This window comes from Lampetra planeri, chromosome 66 (assembly GCF_965212315.1).
Source record: "Lampetra planeri chromosome 66, kcLamPlan1.2.h2, whole genome shotgun sequence".
Lineage (NCBI taxonomy): Eukaryota > Metazoa > Chordata > Hyperoartia > Petromyzontiformes > Petromyzontidae > Lampetra > Lampetra planeri.
The window spans coordinates 2,091,536-2,118,325 of record NC_136172.1 but is presented as its reverse complement, the minus strand read 5'-3'; the positions used below and the strand labels follow the sequence as shown (position 1 = coordinate 2,118,325).

General features: G+C 53.3%; 2 protein-coding genes across 4 annotated transcripts in view; one reads left to right on the top strand and one right to left on the bottom strand.

Moving 5' to 3' along the window:
* LOC144737226 (uncharacterized) overlaps positions 1–8,378 on the top strand; it is a 140,356-nt gene extending 131,978 nt beyond the window's left edge. The window contains exon 3 of the mRNA XM_078619947.1: positions 17–8,378. The gene's annotated coding sequence lies outside the window, so the exon portion shown is untranslated. The remainder of the gene's footprint in view (positions 1–16) is intronic.
* LOC144737224 (nucleoside diphosphate kinase homolog 7-like) overlaps positions 1–26,790 on the bottom strand; it is a 128,836-nt gene that overhangs the window by 5,406 nt on the left and 96,640 nt on the right. The window contains exons 5-9 of one of the 3 annotated variants that reach the window (XM_078619946.1): positions 22,601–22,690; positions 19,504–19,711; positions 16,450–16,621; positions 6,383–6,447; positions 4,742–4,810 (exon numbers count right to left, since the gene is read on the bottom strand). In XM_078619946.1, the coding sequence (XP_078476072.1) occupies positions 4,742–4,810; positions 6,383–6,447; positions 16,450–16,621; positions 19,504–19,711; positions 22,601–22,690 (604 nt within the window). The other 2 variants (XM_078619945.1, XR_013588916.1) reach the window with 2 other exon arrangements.

The following is a 26,790-nucleotide window of genomic DNA, read 5'->3' as shown; positions in this document are numbered from 1 at the left end:
GTACACACACACACAGTGTACACACACACAGTGTACACACACACAGTGTGCACACACACACACACAGTGTACACACACACACACAGTGTACACACACAGTGTACACACACACACAGTGTACACACACACAGTGTACACACACACACAGTGCTACAGCCTGTACACACATAGTGTACACACACAGTGTACACACACACACACAGTGTACACACACACAGTGTACACACACACAGTGCTACAGCCTGTACACACACAGTGTACACACACAGTGTACACACACACACAGTGTACACACACACAGTGTACACACACACACAGTGTACACACACACACACACAGTGTACATACACACACACAGTGTACACACACAAAGTGCACACACACAGCGCTACAGCCTGACTACACACACAGTGCTACAGACTACACACACAGCGTTACAGACTACATACACACACTGATACAGACTACACACACAGTGCTACAGACTACACACACACAGTGATACAACCTACAACAACAACAACACAACAACCGCCATTCGCCACTAAGTGGCGGTGACGTCACCACGACGCTTGTGCCAGGCCAAGTGCACCTTGAGGCCACGTGAAGTGTCGAACGCCCGCCGGCAGGAGGTCACGGGGCAGACCCAGCAGGTGCCACGGGTCAACTGACCGAGATGTCCGAGATGACTGGCTGATGCACCATCTTTGCCCCCTACTGTACCAACTTGCTGTGCTTTAGCCACCCGGCGCTCCGCTCGTTGTTGTGAGCGTCGCTCCTTCGCCCTCCGTTGTTGTTGTAGGGCGACTGCCTCCAACTGCCCAGTAGCGTCCTTCAAGAGCCTCCTCCACTGAGTCCGATCTTGACACCGCTGGTACCAGTCATCGGCAAGTCCACTCAGCTCCACGTCCTCCTGTACCACATCACTCCATCTCTTCTCTAGCCCGTGCCGCGCCCGTTTAGCCCCCTCGATCCGGCCGAACAAAAGCTGTTTAGGCATGCGGTGGCTGGGCATGCGGGCTACATGACCCAGCCAACGCAGCCTTGCCTGCTGGAGGAGCTCACTGATGGGACTTTGCCCAGATCTTTCAAGGACTTGTGAGCTCATCACACAATCCAGCCTGGTTAAACCCAGGATGGATCGTAGGCAGGCCAGCCTAAATGTTTCCAACCGGCGAAGATGCTCCATTAGGGGGGTCCACGTTTCGCAAGCGTAGAGAAGGGAGGGAATGACCGTGGCCGAGAAGACCTGAAGCTTCGTGCGGAGCGACAGACCAGGTAGCTTCCACACAGCGTTACGCAACCGATGAAAAGATATTGCCGCTCCACTGATTCGGAGTGAGACCTCTGCTGTTAAACTGGAGCCGGTCATGAGCACACTGCCCAGGTATGGGAAACTCTCCACTCTCTCCACAACTGCCCCATCACCGATTGGGAGTTGTGGGGGTGGAGTGTCCGATGGTACAAAATACCCAGGCAGGTGCTTAGTTTTGGTGGGGCTGATGGTAAGGCCTTATCTCTTAGTGGCACGCTCCAGTCTCAGCAGCAGCGTCTCCAACTCCTCTTCTGAATGAGCAGCTATTACCAAATCATCGGCATACATAACGTGGTTGACCAATAGGGAGCCATCCCTTGATCGCACCCGGGCGTCGATCAGCCTCCCATTATATCTGTACCAAATGGAAATTCCCCCGGTACAGCTATTGAAGACTTCACGAACTACGCAGTCGAAATAGATGTTAAATAATGTGGGAGCCAGAGGACATCCCTGTCGCACCCCAAGGTGTACAGGGAAAGGCTCCCGACTCCCGGCCACGTAGTTTTACCCGGGCCCGCTCACCATCATGAAGGTCCTTAATGATCGTGAGCAGAGGGTCAGGGACTCCGAAAGCACGAAGAACAACCCAGAGCCCAGGCCTCTTGATGGTATCATTGGCCTTGACCAGGTCAATAAAGCAGAGATGTAGGTCTTGTTGGAAATCCCTACACCTCTGCTGTAGCAGACGGACAGAAAATATGGCATCTGTGCAGGACCACCCTTTCCTGAAACCGCATTGGGGTTCCGCAAGCCTCCCCTCAGCGTGCCTAGCAAGGCGATGTTGAATAATCCTTGCCAGGACCTTTCCCGGCACACTGAGGAGTGAGATGCCCCTGTAGTTGTTACAGTCTGTGCGGTCCCCCTTCTTAAAGAGGGGGACCACCAGGGCATCCTTCCAATCCTGCGGTACCCGTCCAGCGGCCCAGACTGTTGTTATGATGTCATGTAGGGCAGTCTGTGCACAAACGCCACCCTCCCTCAGCATTTCGCTTGGGAGATCATCTCTGCCCGGTGCCTTTCCTGGTCTCAAACTCCGGATCGCCTTAAGTACTTCCTCAACAGATGGCACCTCAGCCAGCCACTCACAGGGGGTGACCTCTTCCAATATTTGAGGCACGGCAGCCACAGCAGGGTTATCAACACTTTGTGCCATGATGTTTTCCTGGCTGAGAGATTTGTCCTCCCCCAGGACCTCACAGAAATGCTCAGCAAATCTGCAAACCTGTTCCTGGGGGTCGGAGATTGGATCACCGTTTTTCCCCCATATGATGGTAATAGGTGTGGCGCTGCAGGTTACTTTTTTGATGGAGTTAAATAGTGATTTGTGATCGCGGGCCACTGAGGCAGACTCCATCTCCTCAGCAACCCGCGACCACCACCCATCCTTGCAGCACCTTACGGCTCTCCGAACCTCCGAGCGAAGGCTGCGGTAAACCTCCTCATTCTCCAACGTGGGATGCTGTAGCCGATGAGAGTGGGTCTGTCGCTTTTTCTCAATTAACCTGAACACCTCCTCCGTCAGCCAGGCTTTCTGGGGAGGCCTGGACCGCGTACCCAAAGCAGCCATTGCAGCTGCATGAGTCACAGTCTTAAACCTCGCCCATTTACCCTCGACATCAGGTGGAGTGGGGGACGATGCCAACCCCAGCTGCAAGCGATGATGAAATTCTCGCTTGCAACTTTCATCAGCTAACTGAGACCAGGCCACTTTGGGTTGGAATGGGGTCCTGGGTGTACACCCACCACCGGAGTGGAAGAATGGCAGGCGCATCTTACAGATGACTAGGTGATGGTCAGAGGGCAGATCAGCTCCACGGTAGGTCCTGGTGTCAAGGACATGGGCTCGCATCCGCTGGTCCGTCACTATGTAGTCCAGCAGATGTTGTTGCTTGGACCCGGCATGCATCCATGATGCTGTGTAGATGCGCTGATGCCGGAAGAGCGTGTTGGTAATTACAACCCCATGAGCTGCACAGAAATCTAGCAGCCTCCTCCCGTTGTTATTGAGCTGATCTGGTCCATGCCTTCCAATCACTCCAGACCAGGTGCCAGCATCATGACCAACTCGGGCATTGAAGTCACCCAACAAGATGACTCTGTCCCGAGAGGCCACTTTAGCCAGCACCTGTGACAGGAGGTCATAGAAGGCATCTGACTCATCGGCTTTGCCTGCATCCCTCCACGGATGTTCGTCTTCAATGGGGGCATGAGTAACCACGACCACCACTCCCCGCCTCCAGTTGATTGGAAGGCGAGCCCAAAGTATCCTGGGGCTTAAAGCTTCCCACACCTCACCGCCACGCTCCCACGCCCCCTTCATTCTTTTGTTCAAAAGAAGAGCCACACCCTGTTGTTTGGCAGTCTCCTGCCTGGAGTGGAGGACTGTCCACCCCTCATGGTGGCAGGAGCCAGAACCGGTCCACCGGACCTCTTGAATGCCACAGAGATCCAGGCGGTACCGGTCCAGCTCCCGACAAAGGAGTGGCAGCCTCTCCTCCGCAGTGAGCGTTCGAATATTCCACGTGGCCATCCGTAGTGGTTTTTCGTTGTTTCTGGAGGAGCCCCGAGGGTGAAGATTAAATCTCCTGGCTCCGCCAATTGGGGTTTGGCCAGGAGACGTTATAGATGCCTGTTCCCCCGGGGCCTCCGCCACAAGCTTATTAGCTACATATTTATGTTTCAATCGTAGTTTGGTGGTAATGAAATGAAGGTGGAGGGGTTACCAGCCCCTCACACCCGTTCAGAGCCGCCGTTTAGCCACTGTGGTGGTCACAGAGGCCATGAGTGGAGAGGCCAATGGGCATTGGCCCTCCCCCCACAGCACTGTCCACGACAGAGTTGCCCGTCCGGCACCGCGAGGAGGTAGGGGGTTGTTTTTGCCGCACACACAGTGCTACAGACTACACACACACACAGTGCTACAGACTACACAAACACAGTGCTACAGACTACACACACACAGCGCTACAGACCACACACACACAGGGATACAGTCTGACTACACACACACACACAGTGCTACAGCCCGACTCAACTACACACACCCAGCACTACAGATTGACTCAACCAAAGACAAAGCACCTCCATGTAGCCTGAACAGACTGTAGGGGCAAGTGCTGTGAGCACGCAGCGCCTGTGAAGACTACCGGCACTGTGGCCCACGGTGGGGTGGGTGGCTAGCACCACTCCTGCCTGGCCGCCTTTGTCTCCCCAGTGGCGATGTTTACTTACAAACCACACCAGTTACTGAATTTAGGCCGAGACGACCTAGGGGAGGCCTAGGACCGGTTCAGATAATCGCTGTCACCGATGTTGGTGGCGGCCGTGAGCAGGAATCGAACTCGGGTCTCTGCGGGGTTGGCAGGGCGACGCTAACCGCTGTACCACCGCTCCGCGCCGGGGCGGTGGTTGCGTGCTACTTACGCCGTAGTCCGGCACGACGCCCTTGTACACCTCGTAGAACTCCTCCGCGCTCACGCGGTCCAGAGAAAACTGTGCACACACACACACAGCATATATATACACAGTGTACATACACACACAGTGTACACACACATACACAGCGTACACACACACAGTGTACACACACATAGCATATACACACACAGTGTACACACACACAGTGTACACACACACACACAGTGTACACACACACAGTGTACACTAACACACACACAGTGTACACACACACATAGCATATACACACACAGTGTACACACACACACACAGTGCACACACACACACAAAGTGTACACTAACACACACACAGTGTACACACACATAGAATACATACACACACGCACACAGTGTACACACACACAGCATATATATACACACACATAGTGTACACCAGAGGTGTGGACTCGAGTCATGTGACTTGGACTCGAGTCAGACTCGAGTCAGACTCGAGTCATGAATTTGATGACTTGCGACTCGACTTGGGCTTGCATAACAATGACTTTGTCCCACCTATGAGATGTGGACTCGAGTCATGTGACTTGGACTCGAGTCAGACTCGAGTCATGAATTTGATGACTTGCGACTCGACTTGGACTTGCATAACAATGACTTTGTCCCACCTCTGGTGTACACACACACAGCGTAGACACACACAGTGTACACACAAGCACACAATGTACACACACACACAGAGTGTACACACACAGCATATATAAACACACACAGTGTACACACACAGTGTAGCCACACACACAGTGTACACACACAGTGTAGCTACACACACAGTGTACACACATAGCGTAGCCACACAGTGAACACACACAGCATAGACACACACAGTGTACACACACACAGCGTACACTAACACACACAGTGTACACACACACAGTGTACACACACACACAGTGTACACACACAGCATATATAGACACACACAGTATACACACACACAGCGTAGACACACACATAGTGTACACACACACAGCATAGACACACACACTGTGTACACACACACACAGTATATATAGACACACACAGTGTATGTACACACACAGTGTACACACACACAGTGTGTACACAGTGTACACACACACAGCGTACACTAACACACACACAGTGTACACACACACACAGTGTACACACACACACAGCATATATAGACACACACAGTATACACACACAGCATAGACACACACACAGTGTACACACACACAGCATAGACACACACACAGTGTACACACACACAGCATAGACACACACACACAGTGTGTGTACACACACAGTGTGTACACACACAGTGTATACATACACAGTGTATACACACACACAGTGTATACACACACACAGTGTATACACACACAGCGTACACACACACAGTGTACACACACAGTGATGGTGGTGTGATGGTGATGTGATGGTGATGTGATGGTGGTGGTGATGTGATGGTGGTGGTGGTGATGGTGGTGATGATGGTGGTGTGATGGTGGTGGTGATGGTGATGTGATGGTGATGGTGGTGGTGATGGTGGTGGTGGTGTGATGGTGATGGTGGTGATGTGATGGTGATGGTAGTGATGGTGGTGTGATGGTGGTGATGTGATATTACCGAGGCCATGGCCGAGATCTCAAACCCGGCCTCTGTGATGGAGCGGAGAATCTGACCCAGGCAGCCTGAGAGGAGACACACACAGAGATACACACAGAGACACACACAGAGATACACAGAGACATACACAGAGACACACACAGAGATACACACAGAAACACACACAGAGATACACACAGAGACACACACAGAGATACACAGAGACACACACAGAGATACACACAGAAACACACACAGAGATACACACAGAGACAAACACAGAGACACACACAGAGACACACATAGAGACACAGAGATACACACAGAGATACACACAGAGACACACACAGAGATACACACAGAAACACACACAGAGACACACACAGAGATACACAGAGACACACACAGAGACACACACAGAGATACACACAGAAACACACACAGAGATACACACAGAGACACACACAGACACACACAGAGAGACACACACAGAGATACACACACAGAGATACACACAGAAACACACACAGAGATACACACAGAGACACACACAGAGATACACACAGAGACACACATAGAGACACAGAGATACACACAGAGATACACACAGAGACACACACACAGATACACACAGAAACACACACAGAGACACACACAGAGATACACAGAGACACACACAGAGACACACACAGAGATACACACAGAAACACACACAGAGATACACACAGAGACCCACACAGAGATACACACAGAGACACACACAGGGACACACACAGAGATACACAGGGACACACACACAGATACACAGAGACACACACAGAGATACACACAGAGACACACACAGAGATACACAGAGACACACACAGAGATGCACACAGAGATACACACAGAGACACACATAGAGACACAGAGATACACACAGAGATACACACAGAGACACACACAGAGATACACACAGAGACACACACAGAGATACACAGAGACACACACAGAGACACAGACAGAGATACACACAGAAACACACACAGAGATACACACAGAGACACACACAGAGATACACACAGAGACGCACACAGAGATGCACACAGAGATACACAGACACACACACAAAGATACACACACAGAGATACACACAGAGACACACACAGAGATACACAGAGATACACACAGAGACACACACAGAGATACACACAGAGACACACACAGAGATACACAGAGACACACACAGAGATACACACACAGAGACACACACAGAGATACACACAGACACAGAGATACACACAGAGACACACACAGAGACACACACACAGATACACACACAGATACACAAAACCACACTAACCGCCATTCACAACTATTTGGCCGTGACGTCACCACGGCGTCTGCGCCAGGCTCGGTGCACTTTGAGGCCACGTGAAGAAGTGTCAAAGGCACTCTCTGCTGGGGGGTCATGGGACAAAACCCAAGCGCCATGGGTTGTGCCAGGCTAGGTGCAGGAGGAGGTCACGGGACAGACACCAGGTGTCATGGGTTGACTGCTGTGCCAAGCTAAGTGCAGGAGGAGGTCACAGGGCAGAATCCAGGTATCATGGGTTGACTGTTGTACCAGGCTAGGTGCAGGAGGAGGTCACGGGACAGACCCAGTTGGTGCCATGGGTCGACTGACTGAGATGACTGGAAGATGCACCACCACCTGTGCCCCCTACTGTGCCAACTTGCTGTGTTTTAGTCACCCGGCCCTCCGCTTGTTGTTGTGAGCGTCGCTCCTCTGACCTCTGTCTACTGCTGGAGGGCGACTGCCTCCAACTGCCCAGTAGCAGCGGCCTGCACGAGCCTCCTCCACTGAAGCCGATCTTGACACTGCTGGTACTAGTCATTGGCAAGTCCACTCAGCTTCACATCCTCCCGTACCGCATCATTCCATCTCCTCTCCAGCCCGTGGTTGGCATTCAATAATATCAAAAAATGTTTTTAGCTCAAACCGAGATTTCACGATGCAGACAGTGGAAAACAAAAATCTGCCATTGCAGGAGTCAGAGTCTAACTGGACACAAACGTGCGTGCGTATCATTCAGCACAGCGGTGATAAGATTAGCCCCGAACCTTGCGACAGAGGACAGCCTCAAAGGCCACCAACGCAGGCATTAAGTCGTGAAGAGACCGAGTTCTTGTCAGCGGGGAGCTATAAACCACCGTCGTCACGCGAGCGCCGTTCATCCTCGCAGCAGCAGCAAACAGCAGAAGTGATAGCAGCAGGAGAAGCAGCAGCAGTGGAATTTGGCAGGGCCAATCGAATAAAGGGACGGTCAGTACATCGCTTTCAGATGCTGTGCTGCTTGTGCGGCCCTCTGGATCGCTCTTCCCCTTACCGATATCAGTAAAGCAATGGGGAGCTATGATGCACTTTTAAATCATCATCTAGATCAGTAATCCTTGACCTTTACCGCTGCCACCTTGCACCCCCCTTTGGTTCTCAATTGTTAAAAAAACGTGTATAATGTAAATAAATATAGAGGTCTGATAAAACAAAAGTAGTTGTTCTTATGTACCCGTGCCTAATTTATTTTTGATGATTTAACTTTAAAAAAACTGCCCATGTCTCGCACCCCCAGAAGAGGCATCTCGCACCCCCAGGAGGAGCGTACACCCCAGGTGAAGAACCGCTGCTCTTTATTACTGACAAACTCATTTCTTTAAAAGTGCTTGTTGTGTTTTAGTGTGTAGTCCCTAGCACCACACAACCTCCGATTAGCACGGTTGGCTATGGATGGTGCGAAAGAAGTTCAACATACATAGATACATACACAGAGACCCACAAACACCCAGACCCAGAGGCATCCAGAGAGACCCATAGATTTGTCTGGTTGGCTACATACGGTGCGAAAAAAGTTAAACATACATAACAACAACAACCGCCATTCACCACTAAGTGGCGGTGACGTCACCATGGCGCTTGGCCAGGCCATGTGCACCTTGAGGCCACGTGAAGCGTCGAACGCCCACTGGAAGGAGGTCACGGGGCAGACCCAGGTGCCACGGGTCGACTGACTGAGATGACCGAGATGACTGGCTGATGCATCACCTGTGCCCCCTACTGTGCCAACTTGCTGTGCTTTAGCCACCCGGTGCTCCGCTCGTTGTTGTGAGCATCGCTCCTCTGCCCTCCGTTGTTGCTGGAGGGCAACTGCCTCCAACTACCCAGTAGTGTCCCTCACGTGCCTCCTCCACAGAGGCCGATCTTGACACTGCTGGTACCAGTCATCGGGCAAGTCCACTCAGCTCCACGTCCTCCTGTACCACATCACTCCATCTCCTCTCTAGCCCGTGTTGCACCCGTTTAGCCCCCTCTATCCGGCCAAACAAAAGATGTTTAGGTATGCGATGGCTGGGCATGCAGGCTACATGACCCAGCAAACGCAGCCTTGCCTGCCGGAGGAGTTCACCGATGAGACTTTATCCAGGTCTTTCAAGGATTTGTGAGCTCCTTACACATTCCAGCCTAGTTAAACCCAGGATGGATCGTAGGCAGGCCAGGCTAAATGTTTCTAACCGGCGAAGATGTCCCATTAGGGGGATCCACATTTCGCAAGCAAAGAGAAGGGAGGGAATGACCGTGGCCGAGAAGACCTGAAGCTTCGTGTGGAGCGAAAGACCAGGTAGCTTCCACACAGCGTTACGCAGCTGATGAATATATATTGCCGCTCGACTGATTCAGTGAGACCTAATCTGTCATAAGCACACTGCCCAGGTATGGAAAACTCTCCACTATCTCCACAACTGCCCCATCACTAAAGGGGAGTTGAGGGGGTGGAGTGTCCGATGGTACATACTACCCAGGCAGCCGCTTAGTTTTCGTGGGGCTTATGGTGGAGACCCAACTTTTAGTGGCACGCTCCAGGTTCAGTAGCAGCGCCTCCAACTCCTCTGAATGAGCAGCAATCACCACATCATCAGCATACATAACATGGTTGACCAATAGGGAGCCATCCCTTGACCGTACCCGGGCATCGATCAGCCACCATTGTATCTGCACCAGATGCAGATTCCTCTGGTACAGCCATAGAAGGCTTCACGAAATACGTGGTCGAAAAATACGTTAAATAATGTGGGAGCCAGAGGACATCCCTGTCGCACCCGAAGGTGAACAGGGAAAGGCTCCGACTCCTAGCCACGTAGTTTTACCCACGCCTGCCCACCATCATGAAGGTCCTTAATGATTGTGAGTAGAGTCAGGGACTCCCAAAGCACGAAGAACAACTCAGAGCCAAGGTCTATCGATGGTATCATAGGCCTTGACCAGGGCAATAAAGCAGAGATGTAGATCCTGTTGGAATTACCTACAGCTCTCCTGGAGTAGACGGACAGAAAATACGGCATCTATGCTGAATCGCCCTGGCATGAAACCACATTGGGGCTCTGCAAGCCTCTCCTCAGCGTGCTTGGTAAGGTGGTGTTGAATAATCCTTGCCTGGACCATTCCCGGCACACTGAGGAGGGAGATGCTCCTATAATTGTTACAGTCTGTGTGGTCCCCCATCTTAAAGAGGGGGACCCCACCAGGGCATCCTTACAATTCTGCGGAACCCATCCAGTGGTTCAGACTATTATTATGATGTCATATAGGGCAGTCTAGACACAAACGCTACCCTCCCTCATTATTTCGCTTAGAGAATAATTTCTGCCTGACAATTTTTCTGGTTTGACTCTGAATTGCCTTCCGTACTTCAACAGATCGCACTTCAGCCAGCCACTCACATGAAGTGACTACTTCTTCCAATATTTGAGGCACCGCAGCCTCAGCAGGGTCATCCCCACTTTGCCCCACCTGTTCCTGGGGGTCGGAGATCGGATCACCTTTATTTCCCTTAATGATGGTGATAGGTGTGCCGCTGCAAATTAATTTGATCGTGGGCTAATGAGGCAGCAACCCGCAACCACCACCCATCCTTGCAACACCGCACGGCTCTCCGAACCTCCGAGAATAGGCTGTAGTAAGCCTCCTCATTCTCCAATGTGGGATTCTGTAGCTGGTGGGAGTGGGCCTGTTGCTTATTATCAGCCAGCCGGAACACCTCCTCTGTCAGCCAGGGCCTCTGGGGAGGTTTGGACTGTGTACCCAAAGCAGCCATTCCAGCTGCCTGAGTCACAGTCCTAAACCTCACCAACTTCCCCTCAGCATCAGGAGGATGGGGGGAAGATGCCAACCCCAGCTGCAAGTGATGATGAAATTCCCACTTGCAACTTTCATCAGCTAGCTGTGACCAGGCCACTGTGGATTTGAACGGGGCCCTGGGTGTACATCCACCACCGGAGTGAAAGAATGGCAGGCGCATTTTACAGATGACAAGCCGATGGTCAGTAGGCAGATCAACTTCACAGTAGGTCCTGGTGTCAAGGACATGGGCTTGCATCCGCTGTTCTGTCACTATATAGTTGGGCAGATGTTCTTGCTTGGACCCGGTGTGCATCCATGATGCTGTGTGGATGCGCCGATGCCGGAACAGCGTGTTAGCAATTACAAGCCAAAGGGCTGCACAGAAGTCCGGCAGCCTCCTACCGTTGTTATTAAGTTGATCTGGTTCTACGCCTTCCAATCACTCCAGCCCAGGTGCCAGCATCATCACCCACTCGAGCATTGAAGTCACCCAACAGGATGACTCTATCCCGAGGGGCCACTTTAGCCAGCACTTGTGACAGGAGCTCATAGAAGGCATCTGACTCATCGGCCTTGCCTGCATCCCTCCATTGATGTTTATCTTGGGTGGCGGCATAACTAACCACCACCACCACTCCTCGCCTCTGGTTGATGGGAAGGTGAGCCCACAGTAACCTGGGGCTTACAGCTTCCCATACCTCACCGCCACGCTCCCACGCCCCCTTCATTATATTGTTTAGAAGAGGCAATCCCTGTTCTTTGGCAGTTTCCTGCCCCGAGTAGAGGACTGTCCACCCCTCATGGTGGCAGGAGCCAGAGCCGGTCCACTGGACCTCCCGAATACCACAGAGATCCAGGCAGTACCGGTCCAGCTCCAAACAGAGAAGTAGTAGCCTCTCCTCTGCAGTTCAACATATCTAAATACAGAGACCCACAGACACCCAGACCCATAGAGACACCCATAGAAATCCACAGAGACCCAAAGTTTAGCCCGCTTGGCTACGTAGGGTGCGAAATAAGTTCAACATATATACGTAGTGGCAGAGCGCTGGCTGCTGGCAGAAAAGGGGATCTGCGGCGTACGGCAGTCCTGACGTCAGCAGGCCAGGGTGTTCACGAGAGGGGGGATCTAGGGGAAAGTTCACAGAGGGGGCCCACCAGGAACCCGCTGGAAGGTTCCAGAAAGGAAGCGGAGCGAGTCCACGCTGACAGTGTGAGAGGGGTCCCTGTGGGAACCTCGCGTGAGAGGGGTCCCTGTGGGGACCTCGCGTGAGAGGGTCCCTGTGGGGACCTCGCGTGAGAGGGGTCCCACAGGGGGCCTCGTGGGAGAGGGGCCCCTGTGGGAGACCTCGTGTGAGAGGGGTCCCTGTGGGCACCTCGTGTGAGAGGGTCCCTGTGGGGACCTCGCGTGAGAGGGGTCCCTGTGGGGACCTCGCGTGAGAGGGGTCGCTGTGGGGACCTTGCTCAAGTCCATCGTCGTCCCCATCCCCTCGTCATCTTCACCGTCCTTCTCATCATCGTCACCGTCCTTCTCATCATCGTCACCGTCCTTCTCGTCATCGTCACCGTCCTTCTCGTCATCTTCACCGTCCTTCTCGTCATCTCCACCGTCCTTCTCGTCATCTTCACCGTCCTTCTCATCATCGTCACCGTCCTTCTCATCATCGTCACCGTCCTTCTCGTCATCGTCACCGTCCTTCTCGTCATCTTCACCGTCCTTCTCGTCATCGTCACCATCCTTCTCGTCATCGTCACCGTCCTTCTCATCATCGTCACCGTCCTTCTCATCATCGTCACCGTCCTTCTCGTCATCTTCACCGTCCTTCTCATCATCTTCACCATCCTTCTCGTCATCTTCACCGTCCTTCTCGTCATCTTCACCGTCCTTCTCGTCATCGTCACCGTCCTTCTCATCATCGTCACCGTCCTTCTCATCATCTTCACCGTCCTTCTCATCATCTTCACCATCCTTCTCGTCATCTTCACCGTCCTTCTCATCATCGTCACCGTCCTTCTCATCATCTTCACCGTCCTTCTCGTCATCGTCACCGTCCTTCTCGTCATCTTCACCGTCCTTCTCATCATTGTCACCGTCCTTCTCGTCATCTTCACCGTCCTTCTCGTCATCTTCACCGTCCTTCTCGTCATCTTCATTGTCCTTCTCATCATCTTCACCGTCCTTCTCGTCATCTTCACCGTCCTTCTCGTCATCTTCACCGTCCTTCTCATCATCTTCACCGTCCTTCTCATCATCGTCACCGTCCTTCTCATCATCTTCACCGTCCTTCTCATCATCTTCACCGTCCTTCTCGTCATTTTCACCGTCCTTCTCATCATCTTCACCGTCCTTCTCATCATCTTCACCGTCCTTCTCATCATCGTCACCGTCCTTCTCATCATCTTCACCGTCCTTCTCGTCATTTTCACCGTCCTTCTCATCATCTTCACCGTCCTTCTCATCATCTTCACCGTCCTTCTCATCATCTTCACCGTCCTTCTCATCATCTTCACCGTCCTTCTCATCATCTTCACCGTCCTTCTCATCATCGTCACCGTCCTTCTCCTCATCGTCACCGTCCTTCTCATCATCTTCACCGTCCTTCTCATCATCTTCACCGTCCTTCTCGTCATCGTCACCGTCCTTCTCGTCATCTTCACCGTCCTTCTCATCATCGTCACCGTCCTTCTCGTCATCTTCACCGTCCTTCTCATCATCGTCACCGTCCTTCTCGTCATCTTCACCGTCCTTCTCATCATCGTCACCGTCCTTCTCGTCATCTTCACCGTCCTTCTCGTCATCTTCACCGTCCTTCTCGTCATCGTCACCGTCCTTCTCGTCATCTTCACCGTCCTTCTCATCATTGTCACCGTCCTTCTCGTCATCTTCACCGTCCTTCTCGTCATCTTCACCGTCCTTCATGTCATCTTCACCGTCCTTCTCGTCATCTTCACCGTCCTTCTCATCATCTTCACCGTCCTTCTCATCATCGTCACCGTCCTTCTCATCATCTTCACCGTCCTTCTCATCATCGTCACCGTCCTTCTCGTCATCTTCACCATTCTTCTCGTCATCGTCACCGTCCTTCTCATCATCGTCACCGTCCTTCTCATCATCTTCACCGTCCTTCTCGTCATCTTCACCATCCTTCTCATCATCGTCACCGTCCTTCTCGTCATCGTCACCGTCCTTCTCGTCATCGTCACCGTCCTTCTCGTCATCTTCACCGTCCTTCTCATCATCTTCACCGTCCTTCTCGTCATCTTCACCGTCCTTCTCATCATCGTCACCATCCTTCTCATCACCGTCCTTCTCCTCATCGTCACCGTCCTTCTCATCATCGTCACCGTCCTTCTCCTCATCGTCACCGTCCTTCTCGTCATCTTCACCGTCCTTTTCGTCATCTTCACCGTCCTTCTCGTCATCGTCACCGTCCTTCTCATCATCTTCACCGTCCTTCTCATCATCGTCACGTCCTTGTCATTATCTTCACTGTCCTCATCATCTTCACCGTCCTTCTTGTCATCTTCACCGTCCTTCTCATCATCTTCACCGTCCTTCTCGTCATCTTCACCGTCCTTCTCGTTATCCACCAGTCAGACAGCCTCCCAACTGTTTTAACTAAGTAGCGTCGCCGACAATAGGCGGAATAAATGTTAAGTGTGTTAATCCCAATGGTGCTCGTTAAATAAAGAAGTGCCTCCAAGTCTTATCGTCTCCGAGTTAGTCACTACACATACACACAGAGACTCGCAGAGACCCACAGATTGGCACGGTTGGCTACGTATGGTGTGAAAGCTCAACATGCATCTCTAATGACCGAGGCAACAGTCCATTTACCTAAAAGAAGCATACGTACTAACGGGCAGTCAGGAAGCCAACCAAGGCCTCCGATTGGTCCAGAGGGGCCTCCAGAGCGATTGGTCGGGAGGCAAGGTTCAAAAGAATAGGAGGAGAGATTTGAACGCGTAAAAGGCGGGAAGCGAGGGTGGACGGTAGGGGTGACGGTTGACAACCATTGGAGGTGGACGAGGATTGGATGACAGAAGTGGGGTGAGCGCAGCTTCCAGAACGAGGGCTCGGGGTGTATGAAAGGGGACAGCACAAGGGGAGGGGGCGTCCGGGGAGAGGACGAGCTTCAAGCAACCAGAACGAAGCCCGGGCCTCGTGTTGGTGCTGTGTCCAACTCAAAAGGCTCACACTAACAATGTGTGTTGGCGTCATTACACACACACATACACAAACACCCACAGACACCCAGACTCATAGACACCCATAGAGACTCACAGAGACTCACAGATTAACCCGCGTGGCTAGGCATGGTGCAACAGAAGTTCTACATACACACACACAGAGACTCACAGAGACTCACAGATTAGTCCACGTGGCTAGGCATGGTGCAACAGAAGTTCTACATACACACACACAGAGACTCACAGAGACTCACAGATTAACCCGCTTGACTAGGTATGGTGCAACAGAAGTTCTACATACACACACACACACAGAGACTCACAGAGACTCACAGATTAGTCCGCGTGGCTAGGCATGGTGCAACAGAAGTTCTACATACACACACACAGAAACTCACAGAGACTCACAGAGACTCACAGATTAGTCCGCTTGGCTACGCATGGTGCAACAGAAGTTCAACAGACATGACGAGGATGAGGCTTGACACTGCGGTACGTCATGAGAGCGAGTGTTAAAACGCAAACTCAACGGTACAAATTGAGAATGAACGGGAGACACAAGAAGTAAAACTGCTGTCTGGCACACTATGAAGACATGCTGAGTGTGGCGAGCGTGGTACCTGTGGCGAGCGTGGTACCTGTGGCGAGCGTGGTGAGTGTCGTTACTGCGGTGAGTGTGGTGTGGAACCTGCGGTGAGTGTGGAACCTGCGGTGAGTGTGGTGAGTGTGGTGAGTGTGGTACCTGCGGCGAGCGCGTGCGGTTTGACGATGCAGCAGGTGACCTCTCCGAGCCGCGCCGTGTTCCCCAACCGACCACCACCACTGCCGCCACCACCGCCGCCAGCACCACCGCCAGCACCACCGCCGGCATCACCGCCGGCCCCAGCCTCGTCAGGGAAGAACCATGCCAGCTCCTGCCACAACGAGAGCCGTGAAGGTGCTTGTGGTGATGGTTGTGTGGTGGTGGTTGTGTGGTGGTGGTTTAGTGTCGGTTGTGTGGTGATGGTGTGGTCATGGTAGTTGTGTGGTGGTTGTGTGGTGATGGTGTGATGATGGTGGTTGTGTGGTGATGTCATGGTGTGGTGATGGTGGTTGTGTGACAGTTGTATGGTGGCAGTTGTGTGGTGGTGGTTGTGGTGGTGGTTGTTTGGTGGAGGTTGTTTGGTGGAGGTTGTGTGGCGGTGGTTGTGCAGTGATTGTGTGGTAGTGGGTTGTGTTATAACTGTGGTTATGGTTGCATATTGGTGATTGCGTTGTGGTTGTGTGGTGGCGGTGGTTGTGTGGTGGCAGTGGTTGTGTGGTGAAGGTGGTGGTGGTTGTGTGGTGGTGGTTGTGTGGTGGTGCTCGAGTGGTGGTGGCTGTGTGGTAGTGGTGAAGGTGGTGGTTGAGGTGGTGATGGTTACATGGTGGGGGTGGTTGCATGGAAGTAGTGATGGTGGCAGTTGCGGTGGTGGTTGCATGGTGGTGGCAGTTGCATGGTGGTGCTGATGGTGGTGGTTGCATTGTGGTTTGTTGTGGTCGTGGTGGTTGTTGCAGCCTTAAAGGAAAATCAGATGTGCGTGTCGTCGGCGAATAGGTGATACGAGAGATTGAAAGAAGAGAGGAAGGCTCCAGGTGGGACGTCTACGGGGAGAATAGGAGAGGCCCAAGGACAGAACCCTGGGGGCTGGCGACGATGACGGGGGAGGAAGAGCCACGCGGCTACAAGAGGCAGTGGATGGACGGGAAGTGAGGCGAGGCCAGAGCCAGGGAAGTGGGGTGCCAGGCATGCCGAGGTTCGACAGGGTGGATGAGAGGATGGGGTGATCAAGGGTGTCAAAAGCCTCGGACAGGTCGAGCAAAATTAGGGCGGATGAGAGGCCTGAGTGACGTGAGTGCGCCAAGTGGTTGTGCACGTGGAGCAGAGCGGTATCGGTGGAACGGAGAGGGCGGAAAGCGATTGGTGGAGGGGATAGAGAGAGCATGTGAAGAGATGTAGGAAGTGAGTCAGGTGTGAACGAGGCGGTCACGGAGATTGGAAAAGTAGGAAAGCAAGAAATGGGATGCAGTAGGACGATGGCGTTGGTGAAGATTCCAGACAAGAGGGAAGAGGTGACGAGAGCTCGGAGGTCCGGAAGGAAAGTGGCGATGACAGATAGAAGCAGGGAAGGCGGTAGGGGATCAAGGGAGGAAAAAGTGGGGTGAGTTTTGGAGATGATGTTTGAAGTAGGGGAGGGAGGAGAGGGGTCGTATGGTGCTCTGACAGGAACGGAGACAGATATAGTTGGAGAGGACTACAGGGGAGGGGGCAAAAGACTAAATACGAGTTTGCGACGTCCATCTCCATCCTCAGAGTGTCTACGGTAGACAATAGCTGAGCAGGGTGCACAGAAAGAAAATAAATGAGGGGACAGGAAATAGGTTTGGCGAGCGGCCTCCGGTGCAGAAGTGAAATCGGAAAGTAAGAAAACGTAAACGGAGTGGGAGTCCGAAGGGAATAGGGTCTTCTAGGTTCGCTCGGCTTTGCGTATGAGGCGACGCCGAATCTTTAGCCCATGTGTCAGCAAAGGCCGAGGAAGAATAGGATAGTGCAGAATGTCGGATGGATGATGCTTTGTCTGGGTGGAGGTGGGAGAAGTAACATAGCTGCAGAAGATCAGAGGAAACCCGAGGAAGAAGTGCAGAGTGATAAGAGGTGCGCAGATTTCGGCAGAGGCGTGGGGGGGGGGGGGTGAAAGGTTGGATGGAATTGTGAGTGTCACAGTCAGTAATAGGTGATCGGACGGAGGACGTGGGTCAACCAGGGCATGGTGGAAGCTGAGCAAGTGGAAGTGAAGATAAGATCAAGCGTGCTACCGGTGGGGTAAGTCAGAGGAGCGGATACGAGGCGTAGGTTGAAAGAGCTCGTGAGGGACATTCAAGTTGAGGGGGTAGATGGGGAAGTAAGATGGAGGTTGAAGTCTCCCAGAAGAATCAGCGGAGATGGGATAGGAAGGATCGTGGAGAGAAGGCAATCCACTTCGTCGAAGGACGAGAAGCGCTGACCAGGGGGGCGGTAAAGGATTAGAAGTGGAATTGCAAAGGGGAAGGAGAATGAGGAAAGTTGAAATTCGAAAGAGGGCACCAGGTGGAGGTGAGGGGATGCACATGAAGGAGAATAGCAACCCAACGCCGCCATCAGGCACGCCAGGGGGCCGCGGTGAATGAAGTTGGTGCGAGATGTTAACAGCGCAGCTGGGGTGGCAGCGTTCAGTGTGGATATCCAGGTTTCTGTAAATGCTAGAACAACGCGTGGAAGCGTGGCTCGTCACAGACTGAGTGGGAATTCTCGAGGCCTCGGTGGATTGGCGCCAATGGGTGCAGAGAGCGGGGAAGGGGAGTGGGGGGGGGTGGGTGTTTTTTGAGAATGTAGAGGGATGGCGATGAGGTTAGAAAAAGTCGCACGTCGTGAAGATGGGGGGGGGGGAGGGCATTTAGAGGGTGGCAGGTGGCAGGGACAGACGATAGGAATTAGGGGATAGAAGGGGGCAAGCGATTGAGGGGTAGCTGGTGGGCATCTGACTGCTCGACCCCTTCCACCCGGACAGCCCCTTCGGCGTGGTCTGTGGCGTTGAGCCCTTAGGAGGCCACATTTGTTTAACGAGTCGGTCGTGGCGGTTGTTGTGGCGGTTGTGGCTATTTCACGATGGTGATGCGTGTGGTGACGGTGGTTTGCGTGCAGTGATGTTGGCGGTGGTGGCCGTTGCACGATGGTGACGGTAGTGGTGACGCGATGCTTGTGGCAGTGACGGCGGTCGCGTTGGAGGTCGCGCTGTACCCGCTGCGCCGTGGTGATGTCGCGTGGCGCGTGCCCCACATTGAGGGCCCCGCTGACGCCGTAGCGGGCCCTCAGGCTGGCCGGGCTGGTGGCCCTCGCCCGCTGGGGGTCGCCAGGCCCCAGGGCGGAGGCCACGACCCCCACGGCCCCCTCCCCCTGCAGCTCCACGGCCACGGCGGGGCCGGAGATCAGCTGGACCAGCAGCTCGCTGGGATGGGCGGGGGGATGCACAGAGATACAGCGAGGAGGGAAAAAACGTATTTGATCCCCTGCTGATTTTGTACGTTTGCCCACTGACAAAAAAATGATCAGTCTATAATTTTAATGGTAGGTTTATTTGAACAGTGAGAGACAGAATAACAACAAAATCCAGAAAAACGCATGTCAAAAATGTTATAAATTGATTTGCATTTTAATGAGGGAAATAAGTATTTGACCCCTCTGCAAAACATGACTTAGTACTTGGTGGCAAACCCCTTGTTGGCAATCACAGAGGTCAGACGTTTCTTGTAGTTGGCCACCAGGTTTGCACACATCTCAGGAGGGATTTTGTCCCACTCCTCTTTGCAGATCTTCTCCAAGTCATTAAGGTTTCGAGGCTGACGTTTGGCAACTCGAACCTTCAGCTCCCTCCACAGGTTTTCTATGAGATTAAAGTCTGGAAACTGGCTAGGCCACTCCAGGACCTTAATGTGCTTCTTCTTGAGCCACTCCTTTGTTGCCTTGGCCTTGTGTTTTGGGTAATTGTCATGCTGGAATACCCATCCACGACCCATTTTCAATGCCCTGGCTGAGGGAAGGAGGTTCTCACCCAAAATTTGACGGTACATGGCCCCGTCCATCGTCCCTTTGATGCGGTGAAGTTATCCTGTCCCCTTAGCAGAAAAACACCCCCAAAGCATAATGTTTCCACCTCTATGTTTTGACGGTGGGGATGGTGTTCTTGGGGTCATAGGCAGCATTCCTCCTCCTCCAAACACGGCGAGTTGAGTTGATGCCAAAGAGCTCCATTTTGGTCTCATCTGACCACAACACTTTCACTCCGTTGTCCTCTGAATCATTTAAATGTTCATTGGCAAACTTCAGACGGGCATGTATATGTGCTTTCTTAAGCAGGGGGACCTTGCGGGCGCTGCAGGATTTCAGTCATTCACGGCGTAGTGTGTTACCAACTGTTTACTTGGTGACTATGGTCCCAGCTGCCTTGAGATCATTGACAAGATCCTCCCGTGTAGTTCTGGGCTGATTCCTCCCCGTTCTCATGATCATTGCAACTCCACGAGGTGAGATCTTGCATGGAGCCCCAGGCCGAGGGAGATTGACAGTTCTTTTGTGTTTCTTCCATTTGCGAACAATCGCACCAACTGTTGTCACCTTCTCACCAAGCTGCTTGGCGATGGTCTTGTAGCCCATTCCAGCCTTGTGTAGGTCTACAATCTTGTCCCTGACATCCTTGGAGAGCTCTTTGGTCTTGGCCATGGTGGAGAGTTTGGAATCTGATTGATTTCTTCTGTGAACAGGTGTCTTTTATACAGGTAACAAAGCTGAGATGAGGAGCACTTCCTTTAAGAGTCTGCTCCTACTCTCAGCTCGTTACCTGCATAAGACACCTGGGAGTCAGACATCTTTCTGATTGAGAGGGGGTCAAATACTTATTTCCCTCATTAAAATGCAAATCAATGTATAACATTTTTGACATGCGTTTGTCTGGATTTTGTTGTTGTTATTCTGTCTCTCACTGTTCAAATAAACCTACTATTAAAATTATAGACTGATCATTTCTTTGTCAGTGGGCAAATGTACAAAATCAGCAGGGGATCAAATACTTTTTTCCCTCACTGTAGATATATAAATAGATAGACACACACACAGAGAGGTAGAGACACACACACAGAGGTACCGTGCAACGAACCCGGTGACCAGAGTTCGATTCCCGCTCAGGGCCAACACCAGTGACGATGATTTGAACCAAGCCTGGGCTTCCCCTAGGTCGACTCAGCCTTAAATGAGTAACCTGGTGGTGGACTGTAGTAACAACATGGCAGAACTGGGGAGACAAAGGCGGCTGGGCATGGTGCTGGCAACCAACCCCCCTGGTGTGCCGTGCTGGCCTTCATAGGCACTGCTACTCGCTAATAGCACTTGCCCCTACAGTATGTTATGGCTACACAGGGGACCTTTGTCTGCGAACCACACGTGCATCCCACATGTGTGGCACACGCGCATGCACGTGTGGTTGTGTGTGCATGCGTGGGTGTGTGTGCGTGCGTGTGTGCGTGCGTGCGTGGGTGTGTGCGTGTGTGTGCGTGTGTGCGTGTGGTTTTACCGCAGGCACACACACACTCTCATCGCACAAATGCCATCAAGACTAATTGGCTCATAATGGCCGGGATTGGGGACTTCCCATGGGGGCCAAACCACGGGGACATCGCCAGGGGAGCTGGGACCCAGGGGGAGCTGGGACTCAGGGGGAGCTGGGACTCAGGGGGAGCTGGGACCCAGGGGGAGCTGGGACTCAGGGGGAGCTGGGACTCAGGGGGAGCTGGGACCCAGGGGGAGCTGGGACTCAGGGGGAGCTGGGACCCAGGGGGAGCTGGGACCCAGGGGGAGCTGGGACCCAGGGGGAGCTGGGACCCAGGGGGAGCTGGGACTCAGGGGGAGCTGGGACTCAGGGGGAGCTGGGACCCAGGGGGAGCTGGGACGCAGGGGGAGCTGGGACCAGGGGGAGCTGGGACTCAGGGGGAGCTGGGACTCAGGGGGAGCTGGGACTCAGGGGAGCTGGGACTCAGGGGGAGCTGGGACCCAGGGGGAGCTGGGACTCAGGGGGAGCTGGGACCAGGGGGAGCTGGGACTCAGGGGGAGCTGGGACTCAGGGGGAGCTGGGACTCAGGGGGAGCTGAGACTCAGGGGGAGCTGGGACCAGGGGGAGCTGGGACCCAGGGGGAGCTGGGACTCAGGGGAGCTGGGACTCCGGGGAGCTGGGACTCAGGGGGAACTGGGACCCAGGTGGAGCTGGGACCCAGCGGGAGCTGGGACCAGGGGGAGCTGGGACTCAGGGGGAGCTGGGACTCAAGGGGACCCAGGGAGGGGGTCTCACTCCAGAGTGGGCGCCGTCCCCTGCTCCTCCTGCTGCTGCTCCCCCTGCTGCTGCTGCTGCTCCACAGAGATAAAGTCAGCTGCTCGCTCCCTGCAGCAGGGACACGGGGGGTGGGGGGGGTTATAGGGGTGGCGATGGTGGTGGGGGTGATGGTGGTGGGGGTGGTGATGGTGGTGGGGGTGGTGATGGTGGTGGGGGTGGTGATGGTGGTGGGGGAGTTGATGGTGGTGGTGATGGTGGTGGGGGGGATGGTGGTGGGGGGGTTGATGGTGGGGGTGGTGATGGTGGTGGGGGTGGTGATGGTGGTGGGGGTGGTGATGGTGGTGGGGGTGGTGATGGTGGTGGGGATGGTGGGGGGGATGATGGTGGGGGTGGTGATGGTGGTGGGGGAGTTGATGGTGGTGGTGATGGTGGTGGGGGGGATGGTGGTGGGGGGGTTGATGGTGGGGGTGGTGATGGTGGTGGAGGTGGTGATGGTGGTGGGGATGGTGGGGGGGATGATGGTGGGGGTGGTGATGGTGGTGGGGGGGATGATGGTGGGGGGGATGATGGTGGGGGGGATGATGGTGGGGGGGGGGCTGGTGATGGTGCTGTGGGGGATGGTGGTGGGGGGGATGGTGGTGGGGGTGGTGATGGTGGCGGGGGGGTTGATGGTGGTGGGGGGGGATGATGGTGGGGGGGGTGGTGGTGCTGGGGGGGATGGTGGTGGGGGGGATGGTGGTGGGGGTGGTGATGGTGGGGGGGATGATGGTGGGGGGGGGGTGGTGATGGTGCTGGGGGGGATGGTGGTGGGGGGGATGGTGGTGGGGGTGGTGATGGTGGCGGGGGGGTTGATGGTGGTGGGGGGGGATGATGGTGGGGGGGTGGTGGTGCTGGGGGGGATGGTGGTGGGGGGGATGGTGGTGGGGGTGGTGATGGTGGTGGGGGGGATGATGGTGGGGGGGATGATGGTGGGGGGGATGATGGTGGGGGGGATGATGGTGGGGGTGGTGATGGTGGTGGGGGGGATGGTGGTGGGGGTGATGGTGGTGGGGGGATGGTGGTGGGGGGATGATAGTGGGGGGGATGATGGTGGGGGTGGTGATGGTGGGGGTGGTGATGGTGGTGGGGGGATGGTGGTGGGGGGATGATGGTGGGGGGGATGATGGTGGGGGGGATGATGGTGGGGGTGGTGATGGTGGGGGTGGTGATGGTGGGGGTGGTGATGGTGGTGGGGGTAGTGATGGTGGTGGGGGGGATGGTGGTGGGGGGGATGGTGGGGATGGTGATGGTGGTGGGGGTGATGATGATGTTGGTGAGTCCACAATTGGCAAAAAGTAACAGCAAAGCAGTTACAAGTGACTCACAGGACTGTGCGCTGCAGTTGTGTACACGGTACACGACTTCCCTGAAGCGCGATGCCGATCACACAACGCGGTTCGAATTCGACCCTCGATCGATGGCTGCGTCGAATCAAAAGCAAGGGACAACTCCTTACTTACTAACAACTCCTTACTTACTAACGACTCATTACTTACTAACAACTCTTTACTTACTAACGACTCATTACTTACTAACAACTCTTTACTTACTAACGACTCCTTACTTACTAACAACTCTTTACTTACTAACAACTCATTACTTACTAACAACTCCTTACTTACTAACGACTCCTTACTTACTAACAACTCCTTACTTACTAACGACTCCTTACTTACTAACAACTCCTTACTTACTAACAACTCCTTACTTACTAACAACTCCTTACTTACTAACAACTCTTTACTTACTAACGACTCCTTACTTACTAACAACTCTTTACTTACTAACGACTCATTACTTACTAACGACTCTTTACTTACTAACAACTCTTTACTTACTAACGACTCATTACTTACTAACGACTCCTTACTTACTAACAACTCTTTACTTACTAACAACTCATTACTTACTAACGACTCCTTACTTACTAACAACTCTTTACTTACTAACGACTCCTTACTTACTAACAACTCCTTACTTACTAACAACTCTTTACTTACTAACGACTCCTTACTTACTAACGACTCCTTACTTACTAACAACTCTTTACTTACTAACGACTCCTTACTTACTAACAACTCCTTACTTACTAACAACTCTTTACTTACTAACAACTCCTTACTTACTAACAACTCCTTACTTACTAACGACTCTTTACTTACTAACAACTCCTTACTTACTAACAACTCCTTACTTACTAACGACTCATTACTTACTAACAACTCCTTACTTACTAACAACTCCCTGCTTACTAACAACTCCTTACTTACTAACAACTCTTTACTTACTAACAACTCCCTGCTTACTAACAACTCCTTACTTACTAATAACGCCTTACTTGCTGACAACTCCTTACTTACTAGAAACGCTTTGCTTACTAACAACTCCTTGCTTACTAACAACCTCTATCATTTTTCATTGCTGGAGGGGTGCCTCCCTTACCTTAAAATCCTGGCTCCGCCATTGGTGGCAATGGATGTGGTGGTGAGGGGTGAGGTGGTGAGGGTTATGGTAATGAGGTGTGTGTGGTGGTGAGGGGTGGGGTGGTGAGGGTTATGGTAATGAGGTGTGTGGTGGTGGTGAGGTGTGTGTGGTGGTGAGAGGTGGGGTGGTAAGGGTTATGGTAATGAGGTGTGTGGTGGTGGTGAAGTGTGTGTGGTGGTGAGGGGTGGGGTGGTGAGGGTTATGGTAATGAGGTGTGTGGTGGTGGTGAAGTGTGTGTGGTGGTGAGGGGTGGGGTGGTGAGGGTTATGGTAATGAGGTGTGTGGTGGTGGTGAAGTGTGTGTGGTGGTGAGGGGTGGGGTGGTGAGGGTTATGGTAATGAGGTGTGTGGTGGTGGTGAAGTGTGTGTGGTGGTGAGGGGTGGGGTGGTGAGGATTATGGTAATGAGGTGTGTGGTGGTGGTGAGGTATGTGGTGGTGATGAGGGGTATGGTGGTGGTGAGGGGTATGGTGGTGAGGTGTGGTGGTGATGATCGGTGTGCTGGTGGTGGTGGTGGCAAAACAACCCACTACCTCCTCGGTGGTGCCGGACGGTAATGCCGTGGTGAGCAATGCCATGGGGTAAAAGGCCAATTCAATTGACCATTTCCCTCATGGCGGCCAAAGGAGGCTCTGGGTGGGTGCGAGGGGCTGGTAACCCCTCCACATTCAACCCAAGTACCGCTAAACCACGTGGGAAAAATCTAACCAAGTTTGTGCCGGAGACCCCGGGGAGACAGGCATCGATGACGTCTCCTGGCCAAACCACATTTGGCGGAGCCAGCAGACCGAAACCGTACCATCGGGTTTCTTACGAAAACAGCAAAAAGCCACAGCGAGTGGCCACGTGGAATGTTTGAATGCTCACTGTGGAGGAGAGGCTGCCACTCCTCTGTCAGGAGCTGGACCGGTACCGCCTGTATCTCTGCAAGATGTCCAGTGGACTGACTCTAGCTCCAGTCACCATGAGGGGTAGACACTCGGGGCAGGAGACTGCCAAATAACAGGGAGTGGCTCTTCTTCTGAACAAAAGAATGAAGGGAGCGTGGCGGTGAGATGTGGGAAGCTGTAATCCCCAGGCTGCTGTGGGCCCGCCTTCCCATCAACCAGCGGCGAGGAGTGGTGGTGGTTACTTATGTCCCCAACGAAGATGAACATCAGTGGAGGGATTCAGGCAAGGCTGATGATTCAGATGCCTTCTACGACCTCCTCGGGATAGAGTCATCCTGTTGGGTGACTTTAATGCCCGAGTGAGTCATGATGCTGGCACCTGGGCTGGAGTGATTGGAAGGCGTGGCAGCTCAATAACAAAGGTAGGAGGTTGCCAGACTTCTGTGCAGTCCATGGGCTTGTAATTGCCAACACGCTGTTCCGGCATCGGCGCATCCACACACCGGGCCCATGTCCTTGACATGAGGACCGACCGTGAAGTTGATCTGCCCACTGACCATCGGCTTGTCATATGTAAGATGCGCTCGCCATTATTTCACGCTGGTGGTGCGTGTACATCTAGGACTCCATTCAAACCCCCAGTGGCCTGGTCACAGCTAGCTGATAAAAGCTCATCAATGCTTGCAGCGGTTGGCATCGTACCCCCCTCCTCCTGAAGCTGATGGGAAATGGGTGAGCTTTAGAGCTGTGGCTCATGCAGCTGCAATGGCTGCTCTGGGTACAGGGTCCACACCTCC